We start from the raw sequence: 21273 nt of genomic DNA on the forward strand, positions 1-21273 counted from the left end.
TTAAATTAAACCAAAATTTAAATTAACGCCAAGCTATCAAAATACTGAATGCCATTTAAGATTCTTATCATTTTACAGTTGTACAAAAAATGTTTTCTATAGTAGTCTTCATAATCATTAGATATTAAATAACATTCTACGAAGGCATTTAAAAAATGTATGAAGTCTTATAAATTAGAAAAGAATTGCATTTTAGGTGATATTGATCTATTTGCATTTAGCTTGCGTCTCCGAAACTTCCGGCCAACTTCCATCGCCGTGTGTATGAGCTACTTTTCTGACAAGGTCCGTTGATGGTGTTTTGCGGTCATACACCCAACCGATCTTGGCGAACATATCCAAAATCAATGTTGTAGGATTGGTCATGTTGCCGCCATATTCTTCAGCCCTGTAATCCCATGGGAATGCATGATGATAGTTGTGCCATCCTTCTCCGGTGGTCAAAATTGCCAAAGCCATATTTTGCACAGGTCTGATACGCCTGAAAACAAAACATAAAAGTTATTGACGTGTTCGATGTTTGGCGATAAGTAATTTACGAATAAAAGAATCTATTTACTTGTCATATGGTTTAGTTCCCCAAAAGTGAGCAAAGCTGTTGATAGAGAAAGTCATGTTGGTAAAGATCACAAATCGTAAAACGCCACTAATACCAATCGCTTCCATCAAGCTTTCGTTCCAGAAAACAATTGGTACAACAATTGGCATCACAAAACACATGAGTATCTTGAAAACCCAATAGTATCTACAAAAAAAAAAAAAAATTACAATCATATATCTTTAAAATATTTCCTACATTTTATATATTTAAAAATTACACGAGTTATTTTCAAAACTTTAAGTACACGTTATTAATATTTATAATATTTTCCAAAATAAAAACATTTAAAAAATATTAATATTTCTAAATTACTGTGTGGGTATGTGTAGTAACGTTGGAGTCAATTTTAGGTTTAGTGAAATTTTAATATGTATATACGATACACCCTTCGGCTCTCGAGTTGGTTCAAAGAAAATAAATTAAATATTGCAAATTTTTCCCAGTGAATTAGAATTAATTCCAAAACTAATGCCTATTTGACTCCCTAGTCTCTTAAGTATTTGTTCCGGAGCAACAAAAAATTGTTTATTAAATATTTTTATACATTATTTTAATATTTTATATTCTCCAGAATGAATAGATTTTACTTATTCCGGAACATTACCGGTGATAGAAGTCAATTATGCATAGACCGCTAATTTTTCATATAATAACTACATAAAATAAAATTATTCCACAATATTTACTGCAAAAATCCTCTTTACAACCTGACACGGCGCAAATCAGCATTTTAAAAATTCAAACTTTTTAAAATTTTAAGTGACATATTATTTGTAAGAGGATTTTGCAGCAAATACCGTTGAAGAATTTAACTTTTAACTATGTGATTATTTTATTAAAAAAATTTCCAAAATTGTTAATTCATAATAGAATAAAAAAACATTGAAAAATATATGTTTAGCCCTCCTATCTGGAAATTAATATCACCCTATATCTTGATATTAATTTCAATATGCTCTTAATTGTATGCCTTTACAGTAGCTATAAAGTATGCGACTGGCAGCAGGCGTTAACATCATATATAAGATTGATGGTCTACTTTTGTATACATTTTGAACCTATTTGGGGAGTTATACATAGATTGTACCAATACATTTCTCTAAACACAACATCAGGACCATCCTCCTAATGTGTGCCAAAATCAAATTATGAGGTAGTGGTTTTAATAACGTACTTGTTGTGGAAACAAACTAAAGGATCACTTTCGACGTCAGACATGTCAATAGTCTTGCTACGACGTTGAACTTCGGGGTGACCACGTTGCATAAGCCATCCGATATGTGAGAAAAACAGGCCACGACTGGCGTTGTGCGGATCCCCGTCAGTGTCACTGAACTTGTGGTGCAACCTGTGATCATGAACCCAATCCCAAACTCTATACTGTAAGCATAAAGACAAAAACCGGTCAGCACTAAATATTTAAATTACAATAATGAAGTCAACAACAATTTAATACCTGTCCTGCAACAGAGTAGCAAGCTAAGAGTAGGACTTGCATTGGTAACTTTGCTTTGTACGCTTTGTGAGTGTAGTACCTATGTACACCAGCAGTCACACCAAATTGTCCAATAAATCCGACTAGAAGACCTGTAACGTAAGTAAATATAAATTAAAAAATGTATACCATCATAAATAGAAACAAATTAATTTCAATATATTATCAATATGCCATTATCAATACATTTTATTACAAGTATAGTGCAATTCTAGGATACTAACGCAATAATTGATATTATTATCGCTTACTCATATTTTATAAGATAAAATGTACCTAATGGGTATAATTAAGGTCATGGTAAAAGCCAAATACTTTCGTATAAATTTAAAAGTTAATAGATCTCAATGTTAATTTAAAGCCACTTCAAATATAACAAAATAAATCTGACCTAATTACAAAACTAATTATTTTTTTGTTTTTCGACCCTAAAAATCTATACATACAGTAACTTGATAAATTTGAAACGAAAGTATAATGCTAAAAAAATGTATTTCATTATCCCAAAATAATATAAGTCAGCTCAAATATCACTTACTCGTTCGTTCATTCTATAAATAAATTATTAAGTAAAATTTATGAATCAAAATTCCCAAAAAAATTATTTCAATAATAAATTTGAAAAAATAAATAAATAAAACAATAATTTTTCAGAAAAATTGAGAAAGTATATTTTGTAACATAAAATATTTAAAAAACTTATAAAAGCCAGAAACGGTTTTTTGGAAACATAATAATAATGTGAATAAAATGTAAAACATAAAATTTAAAAAAATAATAAAAAAGGAAGAAAATTAAGAAACATAAAGTAACATAATATTAAATTTAATCATATTTTATAATTACTTTTATAACAATTATATAATAATAATTATATAATTGTATATAATTAAAAGAAGAATTATAATTTATTATAACAATAAAATAAAATTATAATGTATAAAAAATTATGTTTCCCACAAAAAAATTACTTTTTTTTTAATGTATTTTTAATCATTTATCGTATTTTAACTTTTTCCCCGTAATTTCTCATCATTTTTATACACCTACACTGTTTTTTTTACACTAGTGTTCCTATTAAAATTTTACTCGTTTTTTGTATAAGTAGTTAATTGGAGTTTTAACAATAGCAGAGCCATATTTCCCATCAGACAAGATAGGCTAAAACAAATTATTCAAAATATTCAAGGAATATTCAGTTTTACTTCTTGTATACCTAACAATACAATACAAATTCATTTTTATGACCTTGAATAATAATTTTAAATTTTAATGTTCATTTTATAAATTAATTATAATAAATATAATATTCATTTTTATTTATTTAATGAACACCAATATTATTATGAGGCTCATGTTCTATTAATGGGTTGGAATATTGGACGATTTCTAATGTTATAAAAAGGAACAGCTAGGAACATTAGTTATTAGACGAAATAGCAAATAAATATAAAAAACCACATATGTTTTTAGTACGCTGTCTGGAGTTACCGTACTTTTTATAAAAAATGGGGTTGAAATTTGAAATGTGGTAAGTACTTTTAATGGTCAGCTGTGATGGTAAAAATTAAACATATTTGTGGCCCCTACCATTAAAAAAAACAGTATTGTTACTCAATTCAAGTGGTTCCAATGATAGTAACATAATAGTAAAACGAAAAAACAATTTTCGGGAGGTATTTTTAATTTTTATTTAACTTATGGATAGGCGCCCTCAAAGATATTTTAACTTATAGTTCAAAATGTCTAAATCAGGGCCTGAACAATAGGTTTAATTAATTGGATCTTGACTTTTGTTTATAAGATTTTTTATCTTTAACTCCGGATGTATGTATAGAAGGTTGGTCCTTTTTTTAACTGAGACAACCCCTACATTAGTTCCAAATACATTAAAAATAGCCATCTAAAATCTTAGGCCTTACTTTTGATTTTAACACCGTGCCATTTACTTTTTAATAGACTGGAAAAGCGTATGGAATAGATTTGGCCATGAATGCAGTTTTAAGTCTCGGTCAAGTTTTTCAATAAATTGTTTATGGAATACATGTATTCTTGCAGTCAGGTTTTAGGGGCGAAACTTACTTTTGAAGATATAGGCAAAAACTCAAAACCCATTTTCTTACGTTAAAATTAATAATGAAGACGAAAATCGAATAACTTATTTTATAAAATGTGTAAAAACTTTTTGTCCGTACATAAAATACGTATTTCGAAAAAAAACGCTATTTGGCATAGCGTTCGCTAACTTAAGAGTTATGGTTTCTCACCCCACACAATTGTCGCCAACTTCACATTTCTCAAGTAGAGAACCGTACATATTGCGGCTAGCACGTGGAAAGTGGTCAAGTATATGGCGGTGGACCAAATGATTTCTCGCTTTTGCGGCGTTCCCTGCGGTTTCAGAGGTTCCTCCAACAAGTCTTCTTCCTTGTTGTTGTTTTCGATCAACGGTTCGGCGACAGACTCTTCGCCCTTTGATCTCAGTTGTACGCCCATCTCGTAATAAAACCAGTGGGTGTCTTATCCGAATTAAATATATCCTATGTACACGTACTGGGATTCACGCGTTAACTGTGGACAAAATTCAAAACGACATCCGTTAATCGATATAATATTGTATTAAAAAGCATAAAAAAAAAGTTTTTTTTTAAATTGCCAACCATCAAATCAAAATTTTGTACCTTGGTACAAAATGTTATACCGAGCGCATCACACCGACGCTAGCTAAAGCCATGTAAAAAAAGAAAAAAATGGTGACCAACACATGAAACGGGTATTGTTAGACCTAAAAGTTGTATCAACCATCTAGAGCGGTCATCATTTTACTCAGGGTCACACCCCGATAAAAACGTGTTGACGTTATTTTTAGTATCGACTTTTTTTTTCGACCTAGAGAATGTGTTTCTTCTACATTTTCGAGGTCGATTAAAGGACAACCACTTAGTTCAGTAGTGGTGCTGTCGCCAACGAGTCGTTATACATCGCTCACAGGTAAATATCTACTAATTTTTTGGTTAAAAACTTTTTAAAAATGTTGGTAGTCGACTTTCGTAAAAAAATCATAACTAATAATTTTCGGATTCTAGACCACTGTGCTGCGTTAGCTCAAACAGTTTAATTTTGCTTTTTAGTCGAGTTAGATTCGGATTCTACAAACGAAGCTGCATGGACGAAAAAAACAGATTCCTATAGCATAACATGACATGAAAATAAGTGTTTCGATATTCCTGAAAAACTTACTTTTTTAGTTAATATGGTTTAAAACTAAGCGTGCGACATCTATACGACATTACTCTACTGTCGAACTTACAATATAATAATGGTTCTAATATTAATTCATCTACAAAATTCTTGTGACCGTGTTGTCCCGACAACGGATTAACACACAACCGTTGACTGACACGCGACTGCTGTGAACATATTATTACGGTTCTTTGTGAAATAAAAAAGCGGCAAAATAAAAGCTAAAATGCCCAAGGATATCTCGGATAATTAAAAAATCATGCCATCGAAACGGTCGCGGCCTTTGTGGAAAATCCGCTCGATAAAAAGAAATTTTTAGGGTACTTGTAAGGATAATAAAACCAAAACCCTTCGCCGAACCCTTCCCACGACCCGTCGGGTTTGTACGTTCCGGTCCAACCGAGCGGAGTGGCCAAAATAAAATTACCAACGATTTTCATAGTTCACATAAGGTATTATCACAGATTATATTAAAACTTAGACATCCGACTCGAAATGTGTATCAAAGTCGGGTAAACTACTGAGTTGGCATAAAAAGATAGACCTCTCTCTTGATATAGAAATATAATATACCGCGTCTGGTTGTACTATGTATGTGTGGACTGTAATATTGTACATAAATAAGAAAGTTAAAAAAAAAATTGAACTAAATGAAAATTTAAAAAAAAAAATGTTGGTTTAAACATTTTTAAAAGTATATTAAAAATTAAAATTAGAATTACATTTAAATTGTACATAAATAAATTAGATCTATGGGGAATTTTTAACAAGAAAAAAAAATGACAATAGCGAATTCGAGTTCACGTTCGATGAGTATTAAACCTACAAAAACTCTTTAAGACATAAAATACACTGACCAGATTTTTGCAGAGTTATTTCCACAAAATGCACATGCCAACGTTAAACCACCGTTTGAACGGTAAACTTTAAAAAAAAAAAATGTGAAACACTAAATTATACTTTTTTTTTTTTAATATAGATAAGTGCGTTGCCGGAGACCGTTGAATGACTAGTGCCGAGTGCTCGCCGGCGAGCCGTTACAAGCCGGGTCGGTTTTCAGTCGATAATATAGTACGATTATATTATTTTATGTACCCATCTATAATATTATGCGCTGCTACAACCACCACTTGTTCACAAACTGTTTTAACTGGCAACGTTTCTCGATGAATATATTTTGTCCACGACCGTCGTGGAAACGGGTTTTCGTTTTAAACAGCCGGTCCCCTACCTTAATATAATATTATACAATGTAGTACACACACAAACACAAGAAGTTCACCTACTCCAATGAGAAAATTATAACACCACTGGCCAGTCAGCGGAAAATCACTGTCGTTATCGACGGTTTATTTATTTTTTACTACAAAAATAAAATTCGGTCGAGGCCAACCGAAGAGGTGCCGCGAATCCGAAAACTTGACCGGTGACAAAAACTTCACTACACTACTCAGTACTCGTTGATAATTATTGGCAACAGACCAGAGACAAAAATTATAATTCGTACTTGACCGACTGGTTATCATAATAACCGTCCGACTTCATCGATATCCATCTCCAAAATCGATTGACAATATTAGTTATTTAAAATATGTAGTATAATAACATGTCGTCACCTACAGTGACGTTTACGGAAAGACGATGTCACACACACACACACACACACGACACACACGACACCTATGCCAGGTTGCACAAACAATGTATTGCTTAAATAGCAGTTTATTAGAATTGAATATAATATTGTCTATTCAATTAATTAGTCAAAGCGGGACACTAGTAAATTACGTTTAAAAGAAACCGCTAAATTTCTACCGACTCTTCTATAAGAGTTGTAGAAATGTACAATTCATTGATATCACGTACACACCGGTTATGTAACGCTAGTAGAATTCAAGTTATCCTAGATAACAAAAATACATAGTCTACATTTTTATTATGATAATATTCTATTAACGAGGCCTGAGTAATATTTGTTTTATCATAGATCTGATCAATTTGCGCATAATATATATATATTATTGGTTATCGAATTTTCAGAATACCTATTAACAGTAAGTACAGCATGTTGGCTGTTGCGCACGTGAGGAAGATGTAAAACGTGGCATTTATAATTTGGACACAGCTGAACAGTTAAATCATAACGCACGACCTTGTATGATACATGAAAACAATAACGCTGACAAAACGGAAGAAATAGTTTTTTACACATTTAAATGACCTGAATGCAATGCGATGTACAAGTAAAATATATACCTGTTGTCTAATCAATACACATCACCATAAAATAATACAACGCTAAAAAATCAAAATACGGCTCCACTTATGAAATTACAAACAATATTTAGAGGTTGTAAAACGATTGTATTGTGTTTGCCATTAAACGTTCGACAAACCAACAATAATAACTAAGATAATGCATATTAAACCGAAGGGTTCATTTGGAAGTTTCTACAACGCCCAAATAAAATTAAAACGCCACTGTACACGGTGGGCAAAACGCCCATTTTACGGGAAGATGTGTATATATATATTTTTTTTTTTTTGGCACATTCGACTACTCTTTTATTTCTTAAATTACTACAATTAAACTCAATAGGACATATTATATTAAATACAATACTAGCTAAACAACGTTTGTAATAAATTGTAAATAAGAACCAATGATTAACATAATAGATAAGAGCTAATTATTCAATAGCTTCACATTTTAACAAATCAGTTGCGAAAAATAAAAATACCGTCAGATGTGGATACAAGATACATTCATAAACCATAAAGTACACCTAAAAAATTACATATTTTGGCTGTAAAACTTGATTTACATTGTACATCTATTAATAATTTGGATAATAAATCCATATAATTGACACTTATTGATACTTAATAGTTTTTGACAATATATGCTTATGTCCAATAAATACCATATGATAACACGATCAAATACTGAGTTGCAATAAATCCGAAACAATAATTTTCAACATAAGTTTATTCTTAATTAAAAACTCAAGTCGTAGAAAAAATGTCTTGAAGTCGACTAAATAACTTTAACTGTTAATTTTTACGGTAATTTTTTAAATAAATAATTACGCACGGATTGTTATTTCTAAAATTCTCAACAATATATTACTAATTTTTAATAATTACCAGGATGTTTAATATATTTAAATTCATTACTTAATACTACGTGTTCAAACCTTTTTTTCTTACGCATTTTAACCATTTTCAATGAAATTCGTACTTTTCTTTATACCTACGACTAAAATAATAAAAATAAAAAAGAAGGTGTAACATTAACAGCAGCAATATACATTTGCAATGTCCAAACGACTTACAAAGATGATAATAATTTGTAATATTGTAAAAATAACATAAACAAAAATTCTTTACAAAACTATAAAAGTGGAATTACTTTTCAATAAAATGAGTGGAACACTTAATTATTGACCACACTGTATATAAACGTGTAGAATATCAAGAGCCCGCACATTAAAATATGACCCATCTAAAAATTATTGTACAAATTTAAGTTAAAAAAGTTTTCAAATTTATTGAAGTATCATGTTGTAAATAGGATGATCAATTTAACATTAGACACTTATTTTCTAGGAAAGTAATAACAATTTAATAGTTTTTCATTTGTATTTATGTTCTTTTACAATATTATAAAATTACTATATTATTTATATGTATTTTACAGTTATCGACTTTTGAAACATAAACGGCAACGTAAATATTACTAAATGTTCAATTTAAGAATATAATATGCTGAAAAGTTTGACTTGTCGATAACGAGTTTTAGATAATTACTTGAGATAGAGCGCGATTGAGTAGTGCGCGTGGATTAAAACAGTACTTCACTTCACCCTTGTTCCCGTCCTAAACTGAAATATTGCTTAGTTTTTACCCATAAATCTATATTATATCATCCGGTCAGGCGTCTATAAAAAAAAAGGTTATCGCCTACTCTAAGCTAAATTAGAAAATATTATACATCGCTTATTTAATCAAACGAATTAGCCATTTTTTAAATAGCGAGAAATATTTGGTTTATTTTGCGATTTAGGTAACCATATTTTTTTGTTGTCCTGTACTTCGTTCCGAACAATTTTAAATCGACAATAAAATAGAACGCAAATGCTGTTTTTCTAAGGGTTTTGACTCGTTGCTAGCGAATTGCCGAGTTATAATACGGCATCGGATGAAATTAATTCAATCGTGCAATGCGCATAATACTATTAAGATCCATATAAATCAAATAGGCCAGGCCAGACAACGTTCGTTTGTCGCATGCCGCAGGGATGACGTGAGTCGTGACCACAACAATGGTTAAACTATTAACCCGGATTGGCCGAGACGATTACTAGAGTTACCGGCGCGGCGTTGACTATGGTCCAGAGTCTAAAAATACAATCGGTACGCGCGTCGGGCAGAAGGCATCCCTATGAAACCTTTAAGGTGACAAAAAAACTATGCAATATCAATCTCCTTGCTTCTTTACACCGTGTTAAGTATACAACCGAAATAGTGTAAGCGAAATCAACGCAATAGTCGGCCTATTCGTAAGTTTGATATTTAACAAAAAAAAAACCCCCACTAACACTACTATAATCAGAGACGAATCAAAGTGTACAATGATACGGCATTGATGGAAAATCATATCGTATCAGATAGCATACCTATCATGTATCAACAAATCGTGTTCATAAGTTTTTCGAAGTGTTGTGTATCGACTATCAACGACACGTGTGACGACAAAACAAAATTGGCACATTTCTTTTATATTAAAATTATATAAAAGCTGGTTAAGACTAATTTGAGATATTTATTTGTTCCGTTTATTCATTCCACAAAAAATAATTTTAATTAAAAAAATATATTAATGTTTTTATAATTGAATGAGAATATCTCATAAACGTAATTATGAGAATATTATACTACGATTGTATTATATATTATTTATTGTATCAAAAATATAAAATAATTATAAATTATTATTACTTAATTGTGAAAATATTATGTATAATACTTCATTACCTATTCTGTGAATATTAAATTAATGATCGTACGACTATGAAACTCTAACACACTTATACAGTCTGGTACTGAAATCAAAATATTATTACTTAAGATCAATAAAATGTCGTGTTTAAAACAATTTGAATTATAAATCAGTCCCAAGAACCAATGGCGTAGTGTAGTAATATATTCAGTCGGACAACTTCCGTGAAGAACCACCCTCTACTATAAAATTAGTCGGGCATCTACCATTTAAAAACAGGGTCACCAAGACGATACAAGTTAACGTTATTAGTGGGTTATTTAGTAGTTTGACTTAATTTAAGTTCACCGAGTAATCGATACCTAGTAAATAAATGTTTAAAAACTATTATCAAGTTTCCAATATCCCGTTAAATATAATAATTGCTCATTAGAAACTACTACAAAGTAATAATAAAAAAATGACTACAAAAAAGTAATAACAATTCCTCATTAATAAATAAAATCAAACAAGATAAACAATAGATTATTTTTTAGATATTGACAAATTATGTAGGTATGGTCTCCTTTGACTATCCACTCATTGTATAAAAATAGAAAATACGCAGCAAATGATTATTAGTATTCATTAACCACTAACCATGCGTGCTTGCTGATAAGTATGGATTAATATCGATTTAATATTTATTTAATTACCTTAAAAATTAGTACCATAATTTGTATAGCATATGAAATCAGTAATTTATGACATTTAAATGAAGTGAATTTGACAAACGTTCTAAGTGCCAAAATTTAAAAATTGAACTTAATAATCTGATTTATATTTCACGCGTTACGGGAAACAATTTTGTACATTAGTCAAGTGAGGAATAGTTATTTATAAGAAAAACAATCTTATTTAACACTTAAAAATATGCTTAAGTGTTTCCGGTAATGAATAAAATACAAATCAAATTATAAAGTTCAATTTTTATACTTTGGCACTAAGAACGTTTGACAAATTCACTCTTCAAATATCAACATTTATTGGCTAGGATAAAAGAATTACATGATTTGTAGATCATCATTTTTAGACATTGTTTTGCAAATGTTAGCATTATTGTTAAAAATAGTTTCTGTAAACAAATGATTACGTCTTAACTATTTTATACGTTATACTTAACATTTTTAATTATTAAAAATAATAATAACATAAATAGCACAATTATTTTATTTAGTAAATTATTAATATAATATTTTATAATATTATAGTAGTTAAAACATAAGTAAATTAAATTCACAACATTGCCATACTTATTTTACATGCATTAATTTAAAAAATCTATAGTAAAAAAAAAGTTTATAATTATGCAGTATACATTTTTTAACCCTTATTATTTATCGTAAAAGAGAGAGATTCATAAATACTAATCAAATTTTTATTCAAAAATAACGTATTTTTAAAAAAGGTTTTTTTCTGATGAGTATTTATTATGCGTTTGTACTCGTAACAGCTACATTCAGAAACCTTGAGTGTTAATAAAACTTGTGTTCATAAGAATGTTATGATTAAGTAATGTACGCAAATAATATATGTTTTAGAGCTGAGAACAGCTGTAAAATACGATTAAAGTAAATATAAATATTGCGTACAAATGAATAGAATATGAATATTGCCCTTTTGGTAATTTCAAGAAATTAATTAAATACTTGAATTGCTTTGATAGAAGAAAAATGCTAAACAAATAACTTGTTCCAACTTCACTACACACAAAATCCATGTTTAAATATGATACATAGGTTTGCTGTACCTATTAAAGGACCGCCAATTATAATTTCATACATTTACTAATTATTTTTCTGGATTATTTTAGCATGAATTTTCTACAAATTACACTTCGGACATTGGTTTAAATCCAATAATTTAGAAACCGCATAAAACTTTTAAATTGTATAATTTTTGGTGGGTCATTATAGCTTAATAAGAATTTGTATGAATATTGTACGATCTGTACTATTAAAACAATTGATGCTGTTACTACATGTGTAGTTACTTCTTGTGTTTAAACAAGAAAAAATAAAACTTAAAAATTTTGTCTCAGGATTACCAGTAATACAATCACTTTTGTACGTAAGGGAGATGTCTGATGAAATTGGGTTCAGTTGCTTAAAATATTCATTTTAATCCTAAATCCAGTGCACTAAGTACACTGTTCATATTTAAATTTGAACTAATAAACATATTCTGATAATTTGCACGCTGACACAGACCTTACAAGTATAATATGAAGGGAAATGTAACGGATATGTTATTTAATATTTTGCATTCAACTTACAAGATGTATTACGACATTGTAAGAAACATAATATGATTTATGCAAAAATAAAGAAGAAAAAAAATTAAAAAAATTGTATACCGCCATTAAAATTTGAGCTTTGACTTCGGATACAGTACACAATATATTGACTATATAGCTGATTTTAACTATTATTTTAATATATCTTTTAATAACCAAGGTACACTTAGCGATGAAGTGAAACATTTGTTACCATTATAATTACACTTGATATTATACTAAAAATAAATAAACTAAGTAAATTAAATGTTTTTTATGTGATTGGCAGGTTTTTTTTACAGCAATTATTACTTTACGTTTTTTTAAATAAATTATCAACTTTTTTCCGGTATTTGTGTATAATAAATTTATTCTTAAATTTTAATCCAGGACACAGTGTTACTTTTGATATAATTTAAAACGAGCAGAATTAACCGTTATAAAAAAAATCATTTTGTGCCAATTTATCATCACTAGTTACGGTTTTATCATTATTGTCGGCCTCATTACATCAGATAAGAGTTTAGTTGCGATGTTGATTGATTTTATTAAACCAACTATTTTAGCTGTACTTTTATTTTGTACAGTGAATACTAATTATTCGCTAGTTCGAAAAGAAATTATTTAAATCTGAATGGTGACCGACCAATATTTTAAGTAGAACATTTTTTGGTTTAAACAGGCGAATCAAATGAAATACCATCGATTTTCATAGAGTATTGCATTTCTACATGTTTTCAAATTTCTATAGCTTTGCTCTAGAATGTTTTAAATAAATTGCTGTTTTACAATTGTGTATAGTGTGCCTACTTTTACAGGCTAAAACTTTTCAGTACTTAGAAAAGTACATCTTTCTAGACATGTTTTAAAAAAAAAAAAAAAAGGTAATGTGACACATTTTAACTAGAAATAAAGCCGGTTTTATTTATGTCCCGTTATTCTAGGACATTTAATCAAATATGTGAGAAACAATGACTTATTATGATAGAAATGAAACAAAAGAGTTTTATTCATTCTAGTTTTCACCGCGAAGTCAAATGTAAACTTGAAAAAAATACCATCAAAACGTATTAACGGTAAACGCAATCAATCCGCTTAGGAATATCCCCCTTGATTTTTAGAGCCTCTTTTTTTTATCAAACAAACACATTATATGACGATAATATGTTTTGGTACACACTATGTATTGTGATGTTGTAGTTAACTTTAGGCAGATACCTACGATTAAACAAATAGTTGATTGTAGTACTCGAGTGTTATAGTATTACATTTTTTTCAAGTGGTTTACTATAATAACACCAAATAAAACATAACCGTATAAAGGTAAAAATCGTGTCAATGTGACACGATGAGATTAGTCAACAGACATCGAGCACGTTGTAAAACAATACAAATCCTAATTAATTCTTTTTGACTAACAGGATAGTTGAAAAATATTATCCTTCCAACCATTATACATATACACCACAACAGATATTAAGTTTGTAACACTGCAATACGGCAAAACGGCTAAGCCATCCACGTTCTCTTCATTTGTAAACCGTGCAAAAATGCCCGTTTTATTTGATCAAATACACCACATTGTTCGGTAGTAATAAATTTATGAAATAATAAAATGCAATACGATTATTCGCTATGTATATATATATATATATTCGAATGACACGCGGACAAATATTAATCTGTAATTAATAGATTTTTTTTTTCTTTTTTAAAAAATTCCATAAAACGAGTGGTTTTATAAAAGTAAATGGGGACGTATGTTGTAGATAAGCTATATTATCTATTCAATATTCATAAACTATAGTATTTTAAAAATGTATAGGACGATATTAGTTAAAACACTGTTAAGAGTTTGAGCGCAAAATCTATTCGGTATTCCTAGTATTGAAACAGAGCCCGCTGCCCGTCGTGTGTCAGCCGTGTTACAATGAAAACATCCCAAAATCAAAAGAAACCTTTTTTTTTTTTGCAACTATTGAAATACAACGGTAGTGTACATGTCTAACCGATTTTATAAAAATATTTCTACAATATTCCTTGCACAGACTGCAATTTAACGGTTAACCACCGGGTGTTATATAATATGACAGCCTTTTGTGTTTTTACTGATGATACTGATAATCGCTATTAAAAGCACACATGATGATTATAGGTGTTGTTTGTACAGGGAACGCACTGCTTTCCGAAAGAATGTGAAAACGATGAGATTACAGAACAGACTTTGAAGTAAGTTCATAGGCTATACTGAATAAAAAAAAACATCACGTTGTATAACATCATAATGTGTAAATAGCACTCGTTAATTCATTTCTCGATGAGATGAAACCGCTTAAAACGTGCCCCGACCTTTAAACGGGAAAGTCTTACATTATGTGCAAAATTAGCAAAGATCAAATTCCTTATCGTCAGCATGGTAATAAAAGCAGCAGTGTGAAACTTTATACAGATCAATCATCAAAGTGTATTGTAAATATTAGTAGTATTATCAAGTAAAAAATGTGTAAAGTTGGTAAAGAAATACGGTGTTTTTCTCGGATTCTAGGTGCGAGATATTTTTTTTTACTCGGTGTAAAAACGTCTCGGAGAAAACGAATTTATAAAAATATGTTGGAAGTTTTGTCATGATACCAACCTAATCTACGAACGGCAATCGTGCTATGAAAAATAAATAAGCTATTATTTTGGCTGTTGTAGCTTATAAGGGTATGGACCAATGACGTCCCGGTTATTCGTGCTTTGAATCCAATAATATCTTAATCGAATGTTATACAACAGATCTACCAAAGTAAATTATCGAATAAATTACAATTTCTACTACAATCCATGCTAGGCTAAAATATATTGCAGAGATGGTTCTGAGGTTTTTTTTCGACAGTCAATTTTTTTTCTTTTGAGTAAGCGTAAACTTACAAAACCCATATTTTTTAAGTTTTTTTGGGTTGGGATTTTTTGTAATTATATAATTATAAAAATCCGATGATGTCATAATATAAAATATATCATATTATCCATAATATATCCGAATCGTTAAAGCTTTGAAACCTATTCGACAATTTAAACGGTCACACTAACAAATGTATTTGTGCCACCGTCTTTTCTATGAATTTTTTTTAAGGCTTCCTACGACACATAAGTAGCGTAAAGACGTTGACAATCGATTCTCGTTCAACTGCAGCGCGGCAAGCAGTAAGCAAGATCGATTTTTTATTATGGCTTAATAATAGTGTTGTACTGAGTTTTTACGGGGATTAAACGGAAGAAAAAAATATCTAAGTTCATTTGTGTGGATTAGGCAAGTCAACGACCTTAACCGAATGCTACACAATGAGATTATGGACGTGACCTCGGTGGTACATTATAACCGTCATAGGTACATTTTATTACTTTAGAAATAAAAATCAATATTTTGCGCATCACGCGTCCAGACCAATTTGGTGACGACATTATAACCATTATTATGTTCACATAAAAAAATATATATTTTTTCATGTAATATTTAATACAAGATGATCAACTTGAAGTGATCCACTTAATATCCACTTAATATCTCGTCGAGTTTAATTATTTTTTCGCAGAGTTTTGATACAGGAAAATGTAAGTTTTGTGTGGTTAATTATTCTATAAATTAAACAATACATTTATAGTTAACATTAACACAAGCCTTGAACATTTATTTCATGTTATCTAATCACACGAATAACTGGTATAGGATGATATAGTATTATATTTTAGTTGCCAATTCCTGCAATTAAAGTTATGGTGTTATAGTTTATTACTAAATAATTGCTGTAATGAGGCGCACAGCGTTGATCACAATAGTTACCTAACCAACAAATAAAAAATATGAATTTAAAGTTAAATATTAAAATGAACTTAATTACATTTATTTTCATTGATTTAATTACTAATTTATTTTTTTGACTTATTAAATAATTAATTTTTAGTAAAATTAAATTAAATTAGAAATATTTTTATTATTCTAATAAAATAAATTTACCAATTTTAAATGTTGTTTTAATTGGTTCGTTAGACCACTATTGTGCTTAATAGTCATTATTGGTCTATTTTCAGAGAGTGTACGTTATAAAATAAGGTACCTATACTGAAAATATACCTTTATTATAATATATACCTTACACTGAAATAAATTGATCCTAACCTTCCTTAAGTAGGGGATGATTAAAAAAATGATTTACAACTTTAATTCAGCAACCACAAAAACATATAATTCGATCTATTTTGACGGGTTTAATAAAAAACTTAGTAGATATTATTTTCGTTCGCTTTTTTTGGATTCTAGACCAGTGTGAGGCGATACAAGGCACGACGAATTTAACTAATTTGATTGTTTTTAGAAACCATAATCTCGACAGAGAAATTAAACCTAACCTATTACTGACTATGATAAGATCTCTCTCCCATTTCATTACATTATAGCATTAAGGGCTGAACAAAATTACAAGAGATCTTAACACACTATTATTTTTAAAAAAAATCTGTATTACGTCTCATGACACTGAACGACAAACTTGAAGTAACTATCGTTCTTTTCATATTCAAACTTGTTACGTGGAATAGTAAAATGTTCGTTCAATGACAAGTAATTCAAACGCGTTTTTAAAATTACTACAATATAATATAATTTGTAATAACTAGATATAATCTTGGATAATAAAATATACAGATATTACAATCCTAACATTATAAAAAAAAATTGTGATACAACAGTACTGGTTAATAGTTAATACCTAGACAACATTTCAACCACAATCATAACCGCTTCTTATAAGATAACACACTAATATAGACCGTCAAAAATTTCCAAACTAGTCGAAAAATAACAAAAAATCGTTTCCAGTAAGGACCAGCACAAAATTAGAAATATATTTATAACACATTACAGCTTAAGTAAATTTGTTAAAATTTGATCAAATTCTACGATACTCTTCTTGGTGTATTTATTTATCATATATATTAATAAAGCTGTTACAACTTTTTTTTGTCGACCTATTTAAATTTGCTATTTGTTAACCTCGTTTACTTATAATCAATAATGATAATTAGTTGTACGATAATATTAGTATAAAACGGAAAAACTAAAATAATTGGCTTATTGATGAATGATATTGATAGGTTAAAAATATTGCTAGATATTATGTAATAATATCTAACATACCTCTAACTACAATAATGATTATATTGTATTGATTTATAATACAATAATAATTAATAATTAAAAAATTAATAAATACACATAGTTAGGTTTTATTTATTTATATTATAGCTTCTTTTGTCTTTCTATCTCTAAATAACTATAAAGAAGAGTGAAATAATTACCTAACTGCCAATATTATCATTTTAAAACTAAAAAAGTGCAAAGTTCAGAAACCAATAATTAAACCTACGTATACATCACATGATTGATTCAAAAATGAATAATTTACTCAGCAAATATAAAGTCGAGCAAATTTTTTTAGATTTTTATTTTTTATTTTTAAATTAAGTGATAATTTTTTTTTATTGAAAACGTTAACTTTTAATTTTAGAAAAAATAATGTTTAAATAGTTCACATTTGTGTTCTGTCATGTACCATCAACATCACAGAATACTAATATGTATTAAAATAAAATTAAAATAACCTTATTGCAAATCGAAGGTTATCGTAATTGAAGGTCATAGCTACAAAGCAAATTAAGAACGGCAATACAATTAGCGGTTATAACGTACAACCACAGTTCTATTGCATTTTTTAATCCAACGAAAAAATGTTTCATCATAATATTTCATCCATGCAACAAGGTGCTCTTTTATTTATTCATAATTAATGTCAACAACCACCGATGTATGTGGACATGCACTGGTATGTGAATCATCAACATACAGAAAATGCATTAATTGTATACATCAAATTTTGATTACATTTGATTAAAATTCATAATATAACGGTACTTAATACTATTGAGTGTAAAGGCATAATTGTTTTTAAAATTTGAATCATTTTCTCCTCCTTTCTCTTACAGATTTCTAATTTTTACATTTTCTTTCTGCCACTTATCATTCATTTCAGATATACCTATTCCTTTATCCCTTACCTCTGATCTCTTTTACTTTTTTTCTGCCCTCCTTCTTTCTCATATTTTCTGTTAAAGCGGAAATTCCGCCTATTGGCAACCATGTATTTAAATCAATACAAAAATAATTTGTTAGCGATTATCTATTATTATTACAAACATTCATCGCGACACAGTTAATCTTAATAACACATAAGTCACATAAGAATAAAAATTAGCACGTACATGAAATTTTAATATTTTTTTTTCATAATTACGGATAAAATCGTGTTTCCATATACTTGACAACCGAATATAAGAATAAACCGACTACCAATCTACTATCCTTAGGCATCCGATGTGATAAAAAATACTTCTAATTTTATTAAGACATTGATTGATTTAATTTCTAGGTTTCAGTATTAAAACTTATAAAACCCCAAAAGTGAGGGGGAGGGTCAAAGCAATGTAATTTTTATTTCAATTAATTATACATTGCCCAGTCATAATTTTAATTCGAATATTTTAATCAAAGCTTTTGGTTTTTAGTGAAATCAGTAATAAATTAGACCAAACAACGTTTTTATCGTACGAGAACAATTTTTTATTTTTTTTGCACACTGAACATTTTTCAGGATGTGTTAAAAATTATACTTTCGCTTAGTGCTTGAACAATAAAAACTAATGGAAATAAAATTGAATCTAAAAATCGACCGGCGGAACAGATTTTGCACGGTTATTCCACACTGGCATTGACCCTGACTGGTCTGTGCCTAGCGACTATCCGTCGAATCGCCGAAAATTAGAATACAAAATGTACAATATCAAGCATTAACCTTATCAAAATGTGATGGAAAACCGACCGAGCGATTTGGTTACCGCATTTCCATACAAACAATAATTCACCTAATTACAAACGAGATCATTCATGATTTTTGTTATATACTCCCCCCTCCCGCCACGCATGAAATCCTAAAACTTTGTCCTGGACCTGGTAAAATGTAATTATCGGCCGTCATGACATTATTATGTACCATCTATCTCGTATGCTAATATAATAATTTAGAATATTATACCATACAGCAATATTCAATTTAATAATTAATCATTTTCGAGATTAAAATTTAAACTAAAAGGTTCAATATTACAATTTAAGTGATCATCAATTTAGTCATGTAGTGGGTGAATGGGGCAATTAAACGCTTAATTCGACCTGCGAATTAAATTTTCAAGGGGATAAAAAAAAGTTGTCTGTAAAAATCCATGTCCACACCACAACTACCACCTACTGGGCAATTGTCTGTCGTACACGTTTCAACGGAACGCGACGGACAACGGCAATAATACACAACAGGTTTTCGTTACACATAATTACAAAATATATAGTAAATATATAGTAGGTACGTAGATAGGTATAACAAAATATATTAGGAAAAAAACATTACCGCGCAGCTATGCAACGGTTCATTGTTCATCGATTGTCTATAAATATATGTATACAAATATAATGACGGAACAGTGTACAGCGGTAGATTACGGCGAAGCAGAAAAAATGAGAGAGATAAAAAGGTAAAAAGGTAATAAAAGGTAAAAAGAAGAAAACATTTTAGAATTTCGCGGCCGAACGAAACCCGTTTAGCAGAGCAAACAACTAGCAATAATAATTTCAAATGTGCGTACTGGCCGATACTTTGCAGCTCGTGTGCCGCATCATGTGATGTATCTATGCAGTATGCACACATATAATATATATATATAGTGTGTCTACTGTCTTTCGTGTTAATAGCAGAGGTCAATGCCACTAACGGACGGGTGGAGTACACGACGATTAAAAAAACCTAGTTAAAATGGGAAGGGGAGACGTTTAAATAAAAAAGAACCCGTCCGTTACGCGTACGTAGACGCTGGTTTAAAAAAACTGTATTTGCAAATTTTCTGACAAAATATTCGAAAAAACCGACGAGAATACAAAAACGGGTGGTGGAATCTTTAGGTTAACGTTTTTTATTTAACACATAGTGTGCAAGGGCAAAGGCGTAGTATCTAGTAAGAAGCGGCGTGGTGCTATTGATTTTCAAAATGACACATGCTCGGGGAGGGGTGGCCACGACGACGGCGGCGGCGACGGCAGCGGTTCTTTCCAACGGCTATAATCGAACATAACCAAAAATATGAGCGAGGAATTTAACCTTAAAAAAATCTACCGCCGCCGACTATTGTAATTTACAAAACGTATACATAATGTATATTATTCTATTATATAGTAGTAATTACAAGAGTGTACTCACTTCGAAGGTAGTTCGACGTGTAAATCCTTCTCTCTGTTGGGCCGTGTACGCCACACGAACAAATCGGTTTCTTCTGTTTTTTTTGTTTTTTGCAACTATTTTATTCTTATATTAATTTTATGTACACGCACCACGTATACTTTTGGCAGACTGGAACCCGGCCGTCGGTCGGATTCACTTTATAAACGGTTATTATTGGGGCCTGGTGGACGTTGCGGCACTCCGTTCTGAGCTACCAAAGCATACAAAATGTGTTCTACACAATGCGTAACCGGC

At 29.9% G+C, this 21273-nt stretch overlaps 1 protein-coding gene across 2 annotated transcripts; it reads right to left on the bottom strand.

The window, feature by feature from the left end:
* Nucleotides 1-21273, bottom strand: LOC126843438 ((11Z)-hexadec-11-enoyl-CoA conjugase-like). 2 transcript variants are annotated; one of them, XM_050580984.1, is made up of 6 exons: nt 20998-21273; nt 4364-4667; nt 2058-2188; nt 1776-1981; nt 560-745; nt 1-481 (listed from the first exon to the last, which is right to left on the bottom strand). In XM_050580984.1, exons 2-6 carry the CDS (start codon nt 4590-4592, stop codon nt 208-210), a joined length of 1026 nt encoding a protein of 341 aa, XP_050436941.1. In that variant the 5' UTR covers nt 4593-4667; nt 20998-21273; the 3' UTR covers nt 1-207. The 2 variants fall into 2 exon arrangements, with proteins under 2 accessions (XP_050436941.1, XP_050436942.1); XM_050580985.1 differs by lacking the exon at nt 20998-21273 and adding an exon at nt 6197-6337.

Source organism: Adelges cooleyi, unplaced genomic scaffold (genome assembly GCF_023614345.1).
Source record: "Adelges cooleyi isolate 19-005CV unplaced genomic scaffold, UGA_ACOO_1.1 ACOO_flye_CR_arks_rails_tigmint_CR_PRNA_574, whole genome shotgun sequence".
Lineage (NCBI taxonomy): Eukaryota > Metazoa > Arthropoda > Insecta > Hemiptera > Adelgidae > Adelges > Adelges cooleyi.